General features: G+C 47.8%; 1 protein-coding gene across 5 annotated transcripts in view; it reads right to left on the bottom strand.

Annotated features, from left to right (window-relative positions):
- LOC148477692 (uncharacterized) overlaps positions 1-21,885 on the bottom strand; it is an 81,533-nt gene that overhangs the window by 11,351 nt on the left and 48,297 nt on the right. For 4 of the 5 annotated variants that reach the window (XM_088456339.1, XM_088456341.1, XM_088456337.1 and 1 more), the window contains 3 exons: positions 21,564-21,689; positions 20,554-20,721; positions 16,177-16,234 (listed from right to left, as the gene is read on the bottom strand). In XM_088456339.1, the coding sequence (XP_088312465.1) occupies positions 16,177-16,234; positions 20,554-20,721; positions 21,564-21,689 (352 nt within the window). The remainder of the gene's footprint in view (positions 1-16,176; positions 16,235-20,553; positions 20,722-21,563; positions 21,690-21,885) is intronic. The other variant, XM_088456342.1, reaches the window with a different exon arrangement.

Here is a 21,885-nt window from a genome sequence, read left to right as displayed (position 1 = left end):
TGGCCACACCTAATGTTTTTGCAATCTCTCTGATGGGTTTGTTTTCATTTTTCAGCCTAATGATGGTTTGCTTTACTGATAGTGACAGCTCTTTGGATCTCATATTGAGAGTTGACATCAACTGATTCCAAATGCAAATGTCACATCTAGAATCAACTCCAGACCTTTTACCTGCTTAATTGATAATGAAATAACGAGGGAATAGCCCACATCTGTCCATGAAATAGCTTTTGAGTTGATAATCCCATTACTTTTGGCCCCTTAAAAAGTGGGAGGCATATATTGAAACAGTTGTAATTCCTACACCGTTCACTCGATTTGGATGTAATTACCCTCAAATTAAACCTGAAAGTCTGCAGTTAAAGCACATCTTGTTTGTTTCATTTCAAAACCATTGTGGTGGTGAATAGAGGCCAAAATCTGAAAATTCTTTCAATGTCCCAATATTTATGGATCTGACTGTATAATCCCCTGGTGGGTCGGACACTGAGACTCAGGAAGAGATGAGAGAGTGCTGGGCCAGCAATCCTGTCCAGTCGGGCACCACCAGAGGCTGCTCTCCAGTCAGGAGGAGAAAGTTCTGCTGCAATGGTGTCCAGGTGGCCCCCGATGGAGTCGCGTGACCGGGAGCTGTACATCCTTGGGCACAACTCCTGTAGCAGCTCCGAGAAGACCGCAGGCACTGGAGACAAGGTGGAGGGAGCAGGCACAGACATGCCATGGACAGAGCACCAAGCCGGAGGCAGTCACAGCGGGGACGTCCAACAGGAGCACACTGGCAAGCTCACGTGGTTGGGAACTCAGTGGGCCGTGCAGTGAAGAAAAGTTGCACCAAAGAGGCAGGCACTGCCACCGACCACCGCAGGCAGATCAGCAGGACCCTGGGAGGGCACACAGCCGAAGCTAGCACACAGGCACCACAATCCGGGCCACAAGAGGGAAGATTAGGATGAATGGCTGGAGAGCCCACAGATCCAGCTTCCTACGCCATTGCCGCCATGGCCAAACCCCCCCCCCCCCTAAATTTATTCTTGGTAAGGGAACATCAATACCAAACAACACAATTTATAGTATATGTATCGCACTGTGGGCCTGATTCAGCACAGATCGCTAAGGCGATCGCAATAGCGATTACGCACGCAGTCTCACTCTGAAGATATGCTAATGATTGCAATTGCAATGCCATACGCAGTCTAACATAAGGACGCCCCCCTTACCTTACACACATCCATAATACTTAGCAAAACTGCAAAACCATCAGTAACACAGAGTACAATTGAGAGCTGACCTTTACCCAAAATTGCGCACACAATCCCAAGCTGCGTATGGAATCGCAGTGGCTAATTTATGCATGTCCATGCAACGGTGTTCGAACACACTGGAACGCCTGCATTTTGCTGGCCCCCCGTCCCCTCCCCCCTGTCACCTCCCCCAAACGGTACTTCCAGTCAATCACTCTGCGATGGGTCTGCGTAGTCACTGTGATCGCAGTGGAGGGTTCGCACGTGCGCATTGTGATGCATATGCATGTGCAGAACGCAACAATCATCTGTGTGCGTAATCGCAATAGTGATCCTTACTGACTTTGGCCCTGTGGCCCTCATTCAGCAGGTGCACTGCAGAACGCAAATTTCCGATAAGGATCCGAACTGTGCATGTGCAGAATGGGTCCTTCGTGATTGTATGCAGAGTTTGGGGGCAGGGGGGGCAACAATGGCCTCCGTTTCACAAAAAAAAGGCGTGTCGCCACTGTTGGGGGAGAGGGAAGAGGCCATGATCTCTGTTGGCTAATGGAGATTTCCCGGGATCTTTCCCTCATCTGCGATGGCCAGCCTGCATGTCCCCATGGTCACTCAGCTGGCCGGGGGACACGCAGACGATCCGATGCTGCCTCCATTGATGCAGCTCGGATCATTAATGCATGCAGGGGACATCACGCCTCCTGCTGCATTAACATAATAGCAAGAACGGAATTGCAAAGCTGCATGTAAGCAGCTTTGCAATTCCATCCACTGCTGAATCAGGCCCTGTACACATAGGGCCTGATTCAGAGCCGGATGCTCTCAAAGAGCGCTCGCTCTGAATCAGGGCGTTTTTTTTTTTTATGCGGCCTCCTGGCCACTCGCATAGCTGTGGGTGACCACCCACAGCTATTGCGAGCGGCCAGGTGATGGTCGCGACCATCGGGGCTTGCGACGAGACCCTTGTGGTAGGGTCTCGTTCCCGCAAGCCCCTGTGAGCTTCTGGCTCTTAATAGAGCCGGAAGCTCACCACTGACATCAATCGCCTCCTTTTGGCCAGCCACCCCCCCTGCCCGCCTCCAAAACGGGGCGAGCTGTCAATCAAAATCAACAGCCGCCCCCTTTTGGTGCGAGACCCGGAGCGACTGAGCGCCCATCGCTAGCCGGGTCTCGCGCATGCACACGTCGGAGCCGGCTCCAGCGTGCGCATGCGCAGTGGCCAAACATCGACCCGCTCGCTAGCGAGTCTGAATCAGGCCCATAGATTTATTGTTGGCCAATGCATTTTTTGTGTCTCATGTACTTGCGTGACCAGACTCATTTTCATTTAGCTAACTACACTTTTTAGTGTAAGTCTCATTAAGAAACCTTCTTATCAATACTACACAAGGTGCCAGGTAATGTGTGTCTTAGGTGTGGTACAAAATGTCAATATTCAGTATGTCGACATTGTTAATGTCAAGTTAACCATATAAAATTTTCATTGGCGAGGCGGGTATCCCTAATCTGAGCCTAACCCTAAAATCATTCTGTCAATGTCAACACTGTGAACATAGGTGGTTTGGTTTGGCATAGAAATACCCATGACAGTGTAGAATGACATCAAGCGCCTGAGCTGTACTCCACTGCAAGCATCATATACTTCAAGAGAAACAAAACATTTTTCTTTCTGAACCAACAAACATGCAAACCAGATGTTGTTTTCCATGTGCATGAGACTTGTCAGATTGGAAACAGATTCACGGCTCTGGCATGGAATGCCCCAGGCAGGATGAAATACAGCCCACCATTAAGAGCTACTATATAGAGTTAGTAATGGTATTTATACCGATCAACCATAACACCACTGACAGGTGAAGTGAATTACATTGATTGTCTTGTTACAATGGCATCTGGCAAGAGGTGCAATATTTTAAGGCAGCAATTGAACAGTCAGTTCTTGAAGTTGGTGGGGCTTATGTAATAGGGTGTGAGATGCAGCTGCTGTGGAAACTCCTGCGAGTCTTCCCGGAACGTAAGCTGGTTTTGCCTTTAAAATGATTGCCACTTTAAAAAAAAACAGGAAGACTCGCAGGAGTTCCAGCAGCATGCATCCCATTACATAAGCCCTGATGTGTTGGAAGCCGGAAAAAAGGGCAAGCATAAGAATCTGAGCAACTTTGACAAGGGCTAAATTATGATGGCTAGACGACTTGGTCAGAGCATCTCCAAAACAGCAGCTCTTGTGGGGGTGTTCCCGGTATGCAGTAGTTAGTACCTACCATAGGTGTCCAAGGAAGGACAATCGGTGAACCAGCGACAGAGTCATGGGCATCCAAGGTTCATGGATGCGCATGGGGAGTGAAGGCTAGCCTGTCTGGACCTAACCTAAAGAAAACCTACTGTAGTACAATTTGCTGAAAAAAGAATAGATTGCAAGAACTTAAATATGTTATATCCCTTTCTACGAGGTCCTTAGGGTCCACAGGTGACCTTGGGGTATAGGTGGATGACTTAGGCATCGGGCACCATGCAGGTAATTTCTTTCCTCCAGTAGCAAGCCAGAGGCCGGAGGAGAGTACTGTGAGAGAGAAGGAAGCCTGGAACATACAAGAATCACATTCTCGCTAAGAAGGAGACAGAGACTGTAGACCAGACAACACCATAGCTACCATAGCTACAACACTTAGCTACTGTGGACCCTAAGGACCGCGTAGAAAGGGAGATAACAAAGGTAAGTTCTTACCATATCTCCTCTTTTCTACTTCAGGTTACTTAGGGTCCACAGGTGACCTTGGGGATGTCTCAAAGCAGCTCCCCTTAAGGGTGGGTATGCTCCTGTACAGAAAGGAGGACCCGCCGCCCAAAGGAAGCATCCTGAGAGGCGAAGGTATCAAATGAATAATACCTCACAAAGGTCTGGACTGAAGACCAGGTGGCCGCCTTACAAAGCTGTACAGCCGAGGCACCACGCCGAGCTGCCCACGAAGGGCCCACAGACCTCGTAGAATGAGCAGATACAGAAAGCGGAGCTGGAAGGCCCTCCCTAGAGTAGGCCTCCAAAATAGTCAGACAAAGCCATCGTGCCAAAGTCTGCTTCGTGGCAGGCCAACCCTTTTTATGGAACCCAAAAAGGACAAAGAGGGAGTCTAACTTTCTGTATGACCGAGAATGGTCCACATAAATTCGGAGGGCTCACACCACATCCAAAGAGGCCTCACCTGCTGAAAGATCCGGCCCAAGAAAGGCCGGAACCACAATTTCCTCATTAATGTGGAAACTTGTCACCACCTTAGGACGGAAACCAGGGCGAGTACAAACCACTGCCCTGTCCTGGTATGAGAGCGGCACGAAAGGGCCCTCAAATCTGACATTCGTCTAGCCGAAGCAATGGCCAGAAGGAAGACAGTCTTAAACGTAAGCCATTTCAAATCCACTGATTCCAGTGGTTCAAAAGGCGGGCCCTGCAAGACCCAAAGGACAACCGCCAAATCCACAAAGGGACAAAGGGTGGCTGAATCCGCAACACACCTTGTAAAAAGGTGCGCACATCCTGCAGAGTCGCAATCAATCTCTGAAACCACACTGACAGGGCCGAGACTTGTACCTTCAGTGAAGCCAGGCGGAGTCCTAGGTCCAGGCCTGCCTGGAGGAAAGCCAGTATCCTGGAAATCCTAAACGTCCGAGGGTCATACCCTTTAGGGGTGCACCACTGAAAGTAGGAGTGCCACACTCTGTGGTAAATCCTGGCAGAGGCTGGCTTCCGTGCACTCATCAAGGTGTTAACCACCACACCAGAGAAGCCCTTTGACCTTAAGAGGGATGCCTCAAGAGCCATGCCGTCAAAGCCAATTGACCCAGATCCGGGTGAAGGCAGTGACAACAGGTCCCGACGTTGAGGTAAAAACCACGTAGTGTCTATCGACAGACTCTGAAGGTCTGAGTACCAGTGCCTCCTTGGCCACGCTGGAGCCACCAGTAGGAGCTTGCCTCCTTCCTGCTTGAACTTTCTGAGTATGTGAGGAAGAAGGGACACCGGAGGAAAAAGGTACGTGAACCGAAAGGTCCACCTGACCGACAGAGCATCTTCTAGTAGAGCGCCTGCGTCACTTGACCTCGATCCGTACACTGGTAGCTTGTAATTCTGTCGGGAGGCCCTATCTGTCCACCAGGAGTTGAAACACCTCCTGGTGAAGAGACCATTCCCCCGAATGCATGTCGTGACGGCTGAGGAAGTCCGCTTCCCAATTGAGGACTCCGGGTATGAGCACTGCCGATATGACTGGCAGATGGCCTTCTGCCATTGTCAGGATGCGTGACACTTCTCGCATGGCTGCCTGACTTCGAGTTCCTCCCTGGTGGTTGATGTACGCCACCATCGTGGCGTTGTCTGACCACACCTGCACAGGATTTCCTTGCAGGATGTTTCTTGCTCTTGTGAGAGCCAGGAAGACTGCCCTTAGTTCCAATATATTGATTGGAAGGACAGTTTCCTCTAGCGTCCACCGACCCTGAAAGGAGTGGGGACCTGACACTGTGCCCCCAACCCCGCAGACTGGCATCCGTTGTCAGTAGAGTCCAGTCAGGTATCCAAAAGGGGCGTCCCTGGGTGAGATGCTGAGTTTGCAGCCACCAATTCAGAGACTACCTGATTTCCGGGGAGAGCACTATTGTCTGTGTCTTCAATTTCCGAGGTGATCTGTCCCATCGGGCAAGGATCAATTTCTGTAGAGGCCTCGAATTAAATTGCGCATACTCCACCATGTCGAACGTTGACACCATCGACCCCAGCAATTGCATTGCTACATGCCCAGAGACCCGGCGACTGTGGAGACATCTGTGTACCCGCGTCTGCAACATCGAGATCTTGTCTGATGTCAGGAAGATCCTTTGCTGTTGTGAGTTCAATGGAGCTCCTAGATGCAGCATCCTCTGCGATGGAGTTAGAGACGACTTCTCCCAATTTATGACCCATCCATGCGACTGAAGCACCGAGATGGTCATCTGGAGGTGATGGAGAAGTACCTCTGGAGATCCTGCCAGGAGAAGCAGATCGTCCAGATATGGTAATAGGTGGATTCCCTACAGCTGCAGATGGGACGCCATTATTGACATAATTTTTGTAAATACCCGATGGGCCGTGGATCGGCCAAAGGGTAACGCCTGGAACTGGAAGTGTTGCTGTTGCACAACGAACCTGAGAAACCGTTGATGCGAAGCCACAATAGGGATATGCAGATAGGCATCCCGGATGTCCTGGAATACCATGAAATCCCCCGGTTCCATAGCCAGTATGATCCGGAAACGAGGAACCTGTTTAAGTACTTGAGCCCCACTGGGGCTCTGGTAATGCGACAATCACTCCTCCCTTGCGCAGGGAATATACCGCTTCCTGTACCAGTAAGGCTTTGTCCTTGTTGGAGACGTCCGAGTGGAAGAATCGGTGAGGGGGTATAGCCCCGAGAGACCACTTCTCTTACCCAGGTATCTGTTGTGGTCTGATGCCAGCACTGGGCAAACCGAAGACGTCGGCCTCCCACTGTGGGGTCCCCCAAAGGGAGGCCCGCCCCATCATGCTGTGGACTTGTCGTCCGGTTTAGAGGCTGGACGCCTTTTACTCCAAGCTTGCTTTTTTGGGTCTGCCAGTCTTCCTGACAGCTGTCAGCTTGGGAAATGACTGGCCTTTAAGCCTAGTCTGCGCCCTGTAGGGCCGAAAGGAGGGAGTTCGGGAACCAGAGGGGACCGAGGCTAATTGGCAGACGAGCCGACTTGGCCACTGCTAAAGTGTCCACGATCTTGTCTAGATCTGGGCCAAACAGTACCTTCCCGTTGTAGGGTAAAACTTCCAGTCCCTTCTTAGAGTCCGCATCCGCCCTCCAGGAACAGAGCCATAAGGACCTGCGCGCTGTGACAGCCGCAGCTGACACTCTTGAGGATAACAAGCTGACTTCCAGAGCTGCCTCATTCATATAGGTAGCCGAGTCACGTATCTTGCCCACCAGGGACAGCTGGTCCTCTGAAGCATCAGGAGACAGGGACTCCTCCAACAGATCTGCCCAGGATTCCATGGCCCTAGCTACCCAAGAGATAGCCATAGACTGCTGGCCACTGCTCCTGACAAGGAGTAAATGGACTTTAGGCAGTTTTCCACCTTCTGGTCAGCTGAGTACTTTAAGGTCGCAATGGAAGGCATAGGTAAGGTCGCACTTCTGACTAAGCATGTTACATGGGAGTCCACTACAGGAGGTGAAACCCAATTCTTGAAGTACTCCTCAGGAAAGGGGTATGCATTGACCAGGCGCTTTTTCGGCTGGAACCGCCTCACCGGAGCCTTCCACGCCTCCTCCAGATGATCCACTAGCTGATCTGACAGAGGGAAAATGGCTGTAGAACTTTTAACCCTCTTAAACAAGGGGTGTTTAGATTTAACAGGCGGAGGAGCATCTTCCTCCTCAATGACCAACACCTCTTTTACAGCTCGGACCAGGCCCGGAATGTAAACACCGGACTTGCGCTGCTCATCCTTTGGGGATAGTTCCGAGTCAGACTCTGGAAGCACCCCATCGTCCTCGGACGACCTCTCATCCTCCCTAAATAGGGATGGTGAGGAGATACAGATGGCCTTTTTGCCAACACCCAAGGGGTCCTAGATCGTGAATCAGGGTCAGATCCCGCAGACAGGTTGACCTGAGATCCTTGTGGTACATTAACCACCTGCGGTGCCAACTGGATCTGTGGCATAGGAGCCAGAACCAGCTGTTGCTGTGAAGACCCCACTTGGGGGAGCATAGGGGGCACAGCCATGCGAACCATAAGAGTCTGCAGTGCCTGAGCAAAGCACGCCAATGGGGTTCTTGCACATTCCCAAGGACTGAAGAGGGGCCTGGAGGGATATAACACCTGCGCATAAACCCTCACGCAGCACATCAGTCTCCCCAATGCCAGCAGCACAACGCACACAAGACTGCAAGGCGGGGATAGACACCCGGGTATTATCCTCACTGCTGGACATGGTGAAAAGATATATGTGTGTGTAAATAGGGGTACAAGCAACACTATACACAGAAACTGTTTGTGACCTAACCAGACTTGGACAGCAAGTCAGAGGTTAAACGGAAAAACAGTGTACAGTAATATTTTAGAAAGCAAAGCAGACACATTCAGATGCTAGCAAGCAGTCACAAACAATGCAGGAGAAAAAACTCTGCGCTACCTGGCACTTTAAATCAACCTTAAAGTCATTGAAGGCTGAAAGGGTTAAAAGTGCTGCAAATCAACCAAAAGGGTTAATGAAGGCTGCAACTACATACCAGATCCTGGAATCAAGGTACGTAGGGGGACACAGGACACCAGCTACTCACCGCTGCCTGGGAGTCAGAAAATGGCCACCAAACGCTTGCTGGTGGGTGGTGCTTGTAGGAGGAGTCCACTACCACATGGCCTGAGAGCAAGGCAAAGGTGCGCGCCATCTCCCCCGACCAGGCTGAGAACCGCCGGGCCTTTCCTTCTCCAGAGCCCAGTGGTAACTTGTCCCTGGTGGCCTAGTGGACACCGGGGTATGGGGGGGGGCCGAGCGCCACTGCTGACCGGCGCTAACAGGCTGCCCTGCGGCGGTTCCTGTCCAGGGATACCACGCGCAGTATCCTTACCTTACCTCCCGCCCCCTGCCGCTGCAGCCCTGGGAGCCGACATGTCCCGCTAGCAGGGACACGCCGCTCCTGCCGAAACTCACTCCTCTGTGCTGGAAAGTGAGGGGGGGGTAGGGGGGGCGGAGGAGGAGCTGGACTGTCAGGGCCATCCGCTCAATCCCGCTGACTCCAGTCAGCAGAACTTCCTAACTTCAGGGGCTCTTCTGATAGCCCCCCTGCAAAACCCGGTGCTCCCCAACCTCTCCGACCGGGGCACCACACTACACTGAGCAATGCCCTGGCTGGGAGGCGGGGTATGGAAGGGGACCAGTGTATTCTGGGGGAAAGAAATTTACTGCATGGTGCCCGATGCCTACGTCATCCACCTATACCCCAATGTCACCTGTGGACCCTAAGGAACCTGAAGTAGAAAGTTAATGTTGGCTATGGTAGAAAGGTGTCAGAACACACAGTACATTGCAGCTTGCTGCATATAGGGCTGTATAGCCTCAGACTGGTCAGAGTGCTCATGCCGACCCCTGTCCACTGTCAAAAGCATCCACAATGGGCACGTGAGCATCAGAACAGGACCATGGAGGAGTGGGAGAAGGTTGCCTGGTTCTATGAATCGTGTTTTCTTTTACATCATGTGGACGCCGTGTGTGTGCGTCATTTACCTGGGGAAGAGATGGCACCAGGATGCACTATGGCAAGAAGGTAAGCCTTCAGAAGCAGTGTGATGCTCTAGGCAATGTTCTGCTGGGAAGCTTGGGTCCTGGCCTTCGTGTGGATGCTACCACCTACCTAAATATTGTTGCAGACCAAGTGCACTCCTTCATGGCAACGGTATTCCATGATGGTAGTGGCCTCATTCAGCAGGATAATGTGCTCTGTCACTCTGCAAAACATTGTTCAGGAATGGTATGAGGACAAAAAGTTCAAGGTGTTGACTTCTCCAGATCTCAATACGATTGAGCATCTGTGGGATGTGCTGGAAAAAAAAAGTCAGAGCCATGGAGACCCCAAGTCGCAACTTACAGGACTTAAAGGATCTGTTGCTAACACCTTGGTGCCAGATAACCTCAGGACACCTTCAAAGGTCTTGGGGAGTCCATACCTCAAAGGTCAGAGCTGTTTTGGTGGCACAAGGGAGACCTACACAATATTACGCAGGTTTAATGTTATGACTGATCAGTGTATGTAAACGCATAAGACTGCAGAGAAAAAGAGATTGTGTTATTGTATAGACTGAGTACAGTCAGACTGTGATCACGTTGATGCAACACACTTACACAGATATGTATTTTAGGAGGCGCATCTCTTGCAGATACTGGAGAGCTGGTGGAATGATAAGTAGTAATGACTAGCAGCAGAATTATCCAGCCTGATTGGCTGACATCGAATTGGCCTTTCAGCTGTATTTAAAATAAGTGTTATGGCTATATTATATCAAGTTGCAGTAGCCTATCCTGATTATTCTTGCTTTGACTAATGCGCAGCTGTCTCTGGGCCTAATTCAGAGATGTACGCTAATCTGACTAGGGTACATCTCCGATAGTGGGAGGACTGCGCATGTGCAGGAGCTGTACTGCGCATGTGCAGCCCTCCATTTGCGAGTTCGCTCCGTGATTGACAACCTGCGGCGTTTGGTGGACATTCCTGGCCAGTGTTCCTGGAAACGGGAATGTGTCGTCCCTGTTTTCTGGGAGGGAGGAGGCAAGGGTCTTCATTGGTGGACGCCAATTTCCTGGCTTTGCAAGCTGCCAGGAACAGGCCAGGCTTAGTAAGTTTCAGCTTACGCAGCCTGGCCAAAGGAGCAACCATCGTGCCTGATGGTCGCAATGCTGTACATGGATCGCAGATGCAGTAAGGAGGTGTCTATGTTATACACACACTTCTTGCTGCATTTGCATTTCAGTTGGACGGTATTGCACAGATGTTTCCTTGTGGCTGTGCAATTCCGTCCATCTCTGAATCAGGCCCTCTGTGATGAAATTACTTCCGTGTTTATGACCAGGTGGTCATATTGTACATGTGCAGCCATCAGCATGAACAATCTGTGGGGAACAGAGAAGGATCCTTCAGATCCTTCCCCAATGCTCTTTCATGATATGAAGCCCCTATGCTTCTATAGGCAATGCCATCTATTTATAGCATTGCCCATCAGGCACAGTCCCGGGAAATGTATGTTTTCCGGAGCTTGGTGCAAGCGGTAACATTGCAGTCCCATAGAAACCTATATCGGATATCGGATCTTTTTAATACATACATATGGGGATTCATAATGTATTGCGGTACACCTAAGTAAACTGCAATTTTCTGAGGTTGTAACACAGTTTTAGGATTGATACATCCTGCCCTTTATATGGAAAAGACAATTTCATTAGTATGCAAATGATTGCATGATATTACAATTAACAAAATATATGGTGTGAAGCAGTATGAACGGCACATTGCAGGGTGGATCAGAATATGATTTTGCCCCAGAGGACACAGGTGCATAGTAGCTATTAGAGCGGTCACCCCCTTAGCTGAACCCCTGGGACTGAGCACAGTGACATAGAACCTAGAAGAGGGCAAGGCTTCTGCATGTTCGGCACATGGTCCGAGGGTATACAATCGGGAAGCCGGCTGCTTTATCCCAGCGTGGGATAAATGACCGACGTCTATATCTAGACGCCTGTCATTTCCCCGACGCCGGGAGACCGGCACCCGCAATCCCAATCGAAGGGATGCCGGGCGCCGCAAGTGGACAGCCGCGGGGGGGGGTTAGGTTTAGGGCACCCGGGGGGGACTTAGGGTTAGGCACCCCCCTGGGAGGGTTAGGCTAGGGGGAGGGAGGGTTAGGGTTAGGCACCCCCGGGGGGGACATAGGGTTAGGCATCCCCCCGGGAGGGTTAGGGTTAGGCTAGGGGGAGGGTTAGGGTTAGGCACCTCCGGGGGGGACTTAGGGTTAGGCAGTGGGGAAGGGGGGGTTAGGGTAAGGCACTTGGGGGGAGGTTAGGGTTAGGCACCCCTAAGGAGGGTTAGGGGGTTAGGATAGGTTAGTTTATGCTTACATTAGCGACGATCGGGATTTCCAGCGCTGTTGGGCTTCCGCTGCCGGGAACTCTGCTTTTGTCAGCCAGGTGCTGCCGGGAATTGAACCGCCGGCCATGCGGCTGGTGGTATTTCATACTGATTCCGGTCCGAGTACATTATCACAACTATGAGCAGCCCAGTGTACTGCGGAGACTTCTATACAGCCATTTATTTTTAATTCACTTAGTCACAAGGGTCATAAATGAATTATGTCTGTAATTGATCAATAAAAAAAGATTACACAATATGGTCTGTAAATCTTCACTTATTTCCTGTGAACCTTCCAGGCTGGTTGCCCCTTTGGAGAATGTTGAATTAAAAATAGTCTCTCGAGTAAGAGTGTGTCCTGTTTTTCTTAATGAAAGCACTTCAACCCGTAGACATTGTAAGACGTACTGAGGTGATATAGCCTGGATTGGAGGAGTTAAGGCAGTGTGTTTATTTGGGTTACAATAATGTGAACCATTTGTGAATTGCAACAGCAAATTCCACCTCCGAAGGGAAAACAAGGCTGAAGTTTTAAGGGCTCAGAGCCAGGAATGTACACAGATTTTGTGATTCATTATTTGGCAGCGATGGATAATGCTTTAGGAACACATCTGGGCCTTTCCAATGAACACGGGTTTATCTAATAAACGCTAAATACATAGGGGGGAGAGGAATTCTTTGACTGGGTACATGAGGCATGGTTGTGTGCTAGATGCTGTCATTTCAGAGTGATCTTACACATGAAGAAAGTATAAAGTATGTAAATCTCTTACACATACTGCAATGTGTAATGGTCATTACGCCCTTACTTATAATTACTAACAGATTACCGTCCCAACATGTGCAGCATAGGAGCTAAGATAGGTATGTGTTCTTATTACAGACAATTCTATTGTGTGTCCATTAATAGAAATAACTTTATATTTTTCACAGTATAGTTATCCAATTACAATGGAGTGTAGGTAATAATTAACTAAGGGCCTCATTCAGACCCACTCGCAAGCGGCTGTCCGCTCGCAAGTGGGTCGATGGTGTGCACTGCGCATGCGCACGACGGAGGGAGCTCCGTCGTGCGCATGCGCCAGACGCGACGAGCGAAGGACTTTCCTTCGCTCGTTGTGTCTGATCAAAGGGGGCGTGCTGTCGATGTTGATTGACAGCACGCCCCCTTTGGTGGGCATGCCGGGGGCGTGCCTGCCAGACGGAGGTGTTCCCAAGGGAACGCCTACCGTCAGAAGCCGGCCCCACTGACATCACTAGTGATGTCAGTGGGAGTGATTTTGGCTCTGATAGAGCCAAAATCACTCCAGGGCTTGTGGTCGAAAACCCCGACCACAGGCTTCTGGTCGCACTGGCGATGGTCAAGACCATCGCGACCATCATCCTGCACGCTCGTATGTGCTGTGGGTGGTGACCCACAGCTATACGAGCGTCCAGGAGGACGCTCCATTTTTATGGAGGACGGCCCTCGTTCAGAGCGAGCGCTCTGCTCAGAGCGTCCGGCTCTGAATGAGGGCCTGACCTCACAAATGCTAAATACAGATGTGTCCTCATACGCTACTCATCTGCAGTTGCGCCAAACAGCCCTTCTCGGCGTGCCAGGTCCCATGCGACTCGCGTTTTTTTTGTCTGAAAATGCGCCTTAGTCACAATCAGATGCAAGAAACTTAATTTCAGAGATTCATTTGACATATGACACTTGTATATCTGTGTGCGACGGAGTATGAATATGTATATGTAGTGCTGCAATGCAGCGGCCATGGCTTTTTTCCCACATTAAGTCGTAGGTACCGTATCATAACCTTTTCTTTCCAAACTGATTATGTACAAGCAACTATAAGCTAATTATTAATCATGTTATAAAATATCAAAATAATATTTTCCTATGGTATGCAGAGCTTCAATTAGAAGCTCTGCTGGAGTAACACTATTACAGCATAGTAAGAGAAATCCCAACTTCAGCTAGTCATTCTGCCTATATATGAGGGAGATATATCAAGCCTTATAAAAAGTGGAGAAGAGGACAAGAGGAAAAGTTGCCCATAGCAACCAATCTGCTTCTTCTTACGTTTTATAGAATGTACTTGATAAACGCTAGCTAGAAACTGATTGGATGCAATGGGTAACGTATGCACCTGTCCACTTCTCAACTCTATAAGAGGCTTGTACATCTCCCCCTATGTCTGAAACATCCACGTCCAAACTCCCCAGAAGCTCCCTTGAGGTTGGAAAGTAGAGAGAGGTCCAGACATATCAGCCTGCTAGGACACATGGTATAAATGCTCTCCCTCTTACTGTGGGCTAACTGTGCTGCAAACTTATGTCTGCAAATATCTGTAAATACAGGTCCCCAAGCATTTTATCAATAAATTATACAATAAAGTAAAGTTGTGCATGACATCACTCTGCAGTATAAAACTACACATTGTATCACGGTCTGGGACAGTGCGACTTAGGGGCTAATTCTGAGTTGGGAGCAAAGCAGAAAAGAGCAAGTAACTTTGCACCTTGGCAAAACCATGCTGCACTGCAGGTGGGGCAGAGAGGGCCGGGTCCAAACTCAAATCTAACTTGCAGTGTAATACTAAAGCTTCCCAGCATTTGTGAGCTGCATATTTACCTTGCATCAGGGCTAGACTGGCCATTTGGAGCTTCTGTCAAATGCCAGAAGGGCTGATGGCCTGATGGGCTCTACCGGCCCGAGAGCCTGGCCGAGCAGTTCCGTCTCCCGATGCTCTGCTCAACAATCATGCACAGAGATGGGGACGTGACGCAAGGCTATGCCCCTGTGACTCACAACACGCTTCTTTGTGTGCAAACACAGCCCAAGTCCGTCCCTGCCCTGCATGCAAAAAATAAATGTATTTGCACCACTTGCATTGCAACATGGTTTGTTCCAGATATATACTGAAGTGGCAAAGCCATAGGATAGATGTCTAGTATTGTGTAGGACCCTCTCTAGCCCGGCAAAGTGTAGCAACTTAACAAGGCATCAATTCCACAAGTGGATGAATGACCTCTGGAGAGATGAAGACCCATGCCATCTTCATAGCTTCCCACAGCTCTCTGATATTTGTAGGTGCAAGATCTCTCCACCACGTTCCATAAATGCTCGATTGGGTTCATGTCAGGCGAACGTGGTGGCCACACCATTCGTCAGAACTGTCTTGAACCAGTTCTGGACAACTTGGGACCAATAACGGTGCTTTATCCTGTCGGAAAATTCCATCGTTGTGGGGGTATATGAAGTCTATGAAGATCTGCGAATGGTCATCAAACAATGCAACGTAGTGGTTACAGATCAATTACGTGTTTAGGTGGGCCAGCGGACCCAACCCATGCCACATGAACACACCCCACAACATTATAGAACCACCACCCGCCTGCACGGTGCCTTGTTGACAAACGGGATCCATGGCCTCATGTGGTCTGTGCCACACCTGATCCATAACATCAACCCAAAACAACTGGAACCATGACATTGGACCACACCACGTTTTGTCAGTGCTCCAGAGTCCAATTAGCGACGTCAAGAGCCCAGGTGAGGCACTGTGTCCGGTGTTGTAGTGTTAACAGGAGCACTCTGGTGATCTTCTGCTCCCATATCCCATGGAAGCTAAAGAACGCTGCCCTCACCTGGTGACATTCGTCTGGTACCTCCTGCATTGAATGTGGATGTGATTTGAGCCAGTGTCGTTTATCTGTTACCATGGACAATTCTGGCCAGACACCGCTGATCACGATCACTAAGCACCCGTGGTCAGCCACTGCGCTGTTCACGGTGGGTGGTAATGCCTTCCATTAAGTATTCCCGGTACACACGAGACACCGTAGATCGAGGATTGCTGAATGTCTGCACAACTTCGGAAACTGAACAGGGTATGATAGTGGGTACCTGACGGATGCAACATTCTAACTCCGAAAATTCACGTAGCCTTTCCATGAGCAGCCTAATTGGTGTTCTGTCTGACTCACGAGATGTCAGAATACAACTGATGCAGGACTGGGCATTTCCAAGACATCACAAAACGGTGACGCCACCTACCATTACCTTTACATACTGCTATCCCACGACTTTTGGCACATCAGTGTAAAATTACTTTTGCCTTGCTCCCAACTCTGAATCAGCCCAAGTGTGATCATTAGCTCACCACTCCTGTATTCTGTGTGATCTTTGTATCTTTAGTTACTATTATGTCTATCTATGTATATACATGGCAAAAATTCACAGGCTAAGAAAGGATGACAGAATAGCCTACCTCTAAGGTGAACAGGTCATTGCTCAAAAATATATTTTCTTTCTGCATATCCAGCACCCTGAAATACATAAATCCTTCAATTAGAAACTTAGAGAAGGTTTCAACCACTCTGTATATCCAATAAAAATGAATCACACATTCTAACATGCTCTGAAACAGCTCTTGGGAAATTCTGCTGCAAACAATTGGATATTTCAGCTGAAAATAGCCTAGTATCCACATAAGCAAACTGGCAATGCTGCGTTGTTGGCAGCTATAGTATACTCATCACTGGCAGTACAGCACAGGCTGCCCCGAAACTGAGTACTAATAAGTTTTGCTTGTTAAACTTAAATATCTTGTGCATTTTTCTAAATGGTAAATCGATTTTGAAATATACTAAAAAAACAAACAAACAAAAAAAAACAGTAATGCTTCCAGGTTCTTATGTCTCTATATAAACTGCTAATAGGTATAAAATAAAGCGAATGCTATATTGAAGGTGACTGACTACATCTATTATAGACATATCACACATTATCAGTGGATTAAGCCCAACATATCTGATGTTTGACGGAACAAACGACTCAGACTGTGGTAAATGAGGACCACCTCATCCAATCCTTCAATCCCTACCGTGGTATGTACCCAGCATGGCGTTTAGCCCAAAGTTCCTCAGACAGTCACCATGCATGCCAGGAGGTGGGGTCTGGGTACTGTTTATAAGGGTTAAGCCGGCCAGGAAGCTCTATGGTTCATACATAAGCTCTATGGTTCCTCCGAGTACATTTGTGCAATTGATGGCATATAATCTTGTATTCAGTGACAATATAACTGAAAGGGCTTGAATGTATGTTTTCTATAGAGCAGTGTTACACAAACTTGGTGCTCATGGAACGCTAACAGTGCTTGTTTTCAAGGTATCCTAAGGATAGATCTAGATCTATTGTGTTAGTCAATTAACACACCTGTGGTTCAGCTAGATGATCTGGAAAACATCCACTGGTAGGGTTCCATGAGGACCGGGTTTGAAAAACACTGCCATAGAGTTAGTATGTAACATTTACTGAAGTATTCTGTCGTGCTAACAGATTAAACTGAGCAAGGCTTCTGAGCCCTCCACAGCAGACGAGGCTGACTAGCTTTTATCCATATGGTTATGCCCAATTATTTTAAGATATCCACTGCCAGGCCAGCCAGGATGGAGTTGTCCCCATGTTTGTGCCCTATTGCTTCTAAGAAATCTGCCAGAATATCACAGCAATCGTCAAGCAAGAGGATAGACAGATGACACCTGCCAATAGGATTGAGGGAATCCCTACATCTACCTCAGGAGGTGATAGTATATAAAGCCATATATAATATAAAACCATACCCATCACTGTGTCTGCTTCATCCCCAGTCAGTGCCCAATAGGTTTGAATTATTTATAGTTATGTTAGCATCTTTTGCCACAGTCGCAACCATCGGAAGCAATATCGGGACTTGCACCAGCCACATACTAGGTGCAGAATCTCCGGCAGAGTATTGTCTCCAATGTACGCAATTAAGTGTCTAAGGGGTCTATGTACTAAGCTTTGGAGAGAGATAAAATGGACATGCCCATGACACTCCCATACCACTACCATAAGGAGGAGTATCTCAGTGCATCTGCATAACCACCTCCCAGTCACTGCCTAGGAACAACAAATACATTCCAGAATCCATGTTGCTCAATCAGGTTGCAACTCTGTGCATACACACTGGGGGAATCATGCGCCGTTTTATTTTTTATAGATTTAGACACATCACAAAAAATCACCAACTACATGGACATCAGCATTGCTTCCAACTCAACATGACTTCCTAAGTTTGCAAACTGTTGTCCCACCAAAATGGTCTACTATGCCTATAGTTAGGAGTTTGCAGTTGCAGATTGACCATAGGCTTCATCTGGAGGTTTCCCAGTGAAAAATTCTAAAATGTGTTTACCTTGCATCATGGTCTGAGTTGCCAGAGCTCATTGAGGTTGTGGCTGGGGTATGCTTTCTGTTAGCTGGCCACTCCCCATGGACCAGCCCCCTTACTACATGAAGCAAGACTGATCTGTCCCTCCTCCTCCCCAAGGGCCAAGTGCAGACTATTGCTCCCCATTAACCACACCAATGGTACAAGGTCCAAGGATGCTCTTGCCCCGTTGCCTTCCATTGGCTGCGCCATGTTGTGACTAGAGCACTAGACCTAGAAATCATCATTTGGTGAGTTGGCCGGGGATCTCGGGGTCTCATGTTTAGATGGCCTCTTGTGCCATTTCAGTTGGATGTGTTGGGACTTGTAGTGCTTTGGTGCCCTCTGTATTGTGCTGTGCTAATGGGTTGCTCAATATACTGTATGGAGGCAATTAGCATTCTCAATATATTTTATGACAGCCACTAGGATGCTCAATGTACTATATAGTGATTACTGTAATGCTGTCTACATTAAATATATGTCACTAGTTTGCTATCTGTGTTGTATGGTGGTCACTGGGATGTTCAGTGTACTGTATGGTGGCTACAGGGATATTCAGTGTATTATATGGCAGTCACTTGGTTGCCCTATGTTCTGATTAATGAACATTGGAATAATTCTGAATTTAATGGCAGTCACTGGGATACTCAATGTACTGTGTGGCAGTCACTGGGTTGTTCTCTGCTTTGAATATCGGTCACTGGGAGTCTCTTTCTGTTGTATGGTGGTCTCTGGGATTCTACTCTACTGTATTGTGGTCACTAAGGAACTTTCTGTACTGTATGGTGGACCACAAGTCTTTTCACTAGTGTGTTCTAGCCAAAAGCAGGATGAACCTAGACTGGACCACTGCCATAGCAGACAGTACGATTTGTGAGCAACCTGGAGTTCCAATCAGAAGAAGTACAACCACAGTGCATGGTCACCAGCAAAACGCTCTCCTGTTATGTGTATAGTATTCCTCTATTTGTGTGCCACTTACTGCAGTAGTAATGTAATGTTTTATATAGTGTTTGATTGTTGTTAATTAAAAAAAAACAGTTATAGCCACGTTGACTAACAAGAAATTGCCACCTAGATAACAATTTCCTTGCTATTACAGGTAAGCCTGATGGGGCACAGTTGCAATCTATGGGAGTGGCTAGCACGCTCTCCCTTGTATAGATCCCTGAGTCAAGGCCCTCCCCCACTCTGCACCCAAAACTAGGTATGGCCAGCTATTCGCTGAGGACATATTTAAAAAAGAAATCACTGGAAATATTGCACATTTGTACAAGATAGCAAAGTCATTGACATTGTACCATAGTATTTGCTATATTGTGCTCAGACATCGTCACAATATTTTCAAGGGGTAGGGAGCCCCCATAAAAATTGTCACAATGTCCCCCTCATTTCTTAAAATCTCTCTGCCCGGACCTTGGGTAAATTGTGAAATTTATATATCAAATATATTGATGACATTCTCTATCTATACTAATAGTACATATAGTGTATTCACTAAATTTGTAGGAAGAAAGATGGATATATTATATGTACTTTAGCGATTCATTTCTAGGCCTAAGCACTGTGAATTTCATCATATATATGGATTAATATTTAAAGGCTCCACTGTGGCTGTGTCTGAGACAGGGAATACATAGCATGCAAGCAAGACTCACATAAAACAGGGACACACAAGGTAGACAAAAATAAATGCAGAACTTAAAACAAAGAACAGGAAGGGCCCTGCTCATGAGAAGGATTTTTACAATCTAGGCCAGGGGTGGGGAACCTTTTTTCTGCCAAAAGCTATTTTGATCTATATAACATTGTTCGGGGGCCCAGTGCAGGCCATGCCCCCCCCCATTTTGTGATGTAACACAGGGTGGGGCCACAGTCCCCGGTGGTTACAGCAATGCCCGGAGCATCCTGAGGATGGTAGCTGTAAGGGCAGTGGTGTGACCGTCTGAAGTGTCCTAAGGACGCTCCAGGCGACACTGATGCATAGATTCTGGCTGCAGGGTGCCAGTGCCATTCTAGGCACCCTGCTAGTCATTTGAGGATAACGGAAAAAATCTCAGAGGGCCAGACCAAATGATTCTGCGGGCCTTATACGGCCCCCGGGCCTGAGGTTCCCCATACCGTCTATATCAGGGCCAGCTCTCTATGATTTTTGACACACTATGGCAGATTCATTTACTCACAAGCTTGCGGTGCGCACATAAACGCAGTTACAGTATCTGATTACTGCTCGCACCGCCATAGTCATTCTGGCATCAGCTCGTGGGTAAATGAATCATCCTCTTTATTTCTTCAGGTACATGCATATGAAACCTTTCGTATAACTTCTACATTAGAACAGTCCTTTGTTCTGGACATCAATAAAAGGTGCAATCATTTTTTGTTAACAAAATAAACTTTGATGATCACCTGACTTCTTCCCGACCAATGGCCTCCATGAGTTTTGTAATCTCCCCAGAAAAATCTGGCAGCACAACGGAGAATTTGCAGACTCTATGATCAAGAACCAGAGCTCTGTCCAGGCAATGACGCAGTAACGGCAGTGGCAGGTTCCCACTGCACACCACCACTGCTACTCTGCAAGGCAAAGGTGAATCAGTTATGTCAGACTAACATCCTACAAACACAAAAGTGATAATTCCATCAATAAACAACAGCAATTTGTCGCGATTGAACGTAACCCATTTATGCGACACTTGGGTAAAAAAGTATTAGTTGCCAAAATCTATATATTGTTGAACAATAATGGCTATTTGGAATTATTACTTTAATTAGTATCTAATTCTAGAATAGTCTAAAATCAGATATTGAGCTTTGGAACATACAGTTGATTTGTTTACTATTACAAATGCATTATTTTGCTATATGTTTTAGCTAAAAGCTGGCATGGGATCCAGTTACTAAGTGGTGACAGTGAAGGTCCGATCTGTGACTTGTGCTCCTCCCCGGTAACAGGACTAATTGCCATATTACTCTAATTCACCTTTACTGTACATACAACTCTCCATATACAATTGCTGTCCGTGCCTGTTTAATTTCATTTTCACAACGATGTTGAGCACTTTATCAATACATCTATTTTTTTCATTTGTTTACATTCCCCACATAGAATCCAGGCCTTAAAAGACCATAAAATGCTGTGGACACATGAAAACTGATCTTCTCTGCGAGATATAGTCTAAAAAAAAAACATTGTAAGAAATATTTCATTTTGCATAGACAGAAGGGTGGGGGAGATCCCATGTGTCTGAAAACAAATAATGACCATATGCAAGCCAGCCAAGGGTATTAACAGCCGAATCACTCTCCAATATCCTGTTGTGAATCCGTATTTCCCACTGAGAGCTATAAGTCACTATACAAACTTGTGACACCACAGAAACACTAGCATGACCCCATTTAGGCCATGTATTTAATACCTTTTCCCTTTCAGGTCTGGTAATGCCCCGGATATTAGAGCAGCGAGTCCCATTGAACCTTCTGCATCTGCTGTGACCCGCTCGCACTCTAGAAGCCTCAGCATTGACAGCAGCACATCCTCCTCCCTGGTGTGAGACACAGAACTATTCAGACAAAGTGGCTTTGACATGTGTTTCCCATTCATACTTAGCAGTAGAAGAGAGTGTCTTAGACAAGTACTTCTACAGCAATGATGGACAGTAGAGAACACTGGAGCAATGAGCTGTCCCTAGACCCTCATCAGTACAGTGTGCGCTATATTCCCATGTACCTGCCAGTGAG

Source organism: Taudactylus pleione, unplaced genomic scaffold (genome assembly GCF_031769625.1).
Source record: "Taudactylus pleione unplaced genomic scaffold, aTauple2 ptg000699l, whole genome shotgun sequence".
Classification (NCBI taxonomy): domain Eukaryota; kingdom Metazoa; phylum Chordata; class Amphibia; order Anura; family Myobatrachidae; genus Taudactylus; species Taudactylus pleione.
The sequence above is the reverse complement of the archived record's forward strand: the minus strand, read 5'-3'. Positions and strand labels throughout refer to the sequence as shown.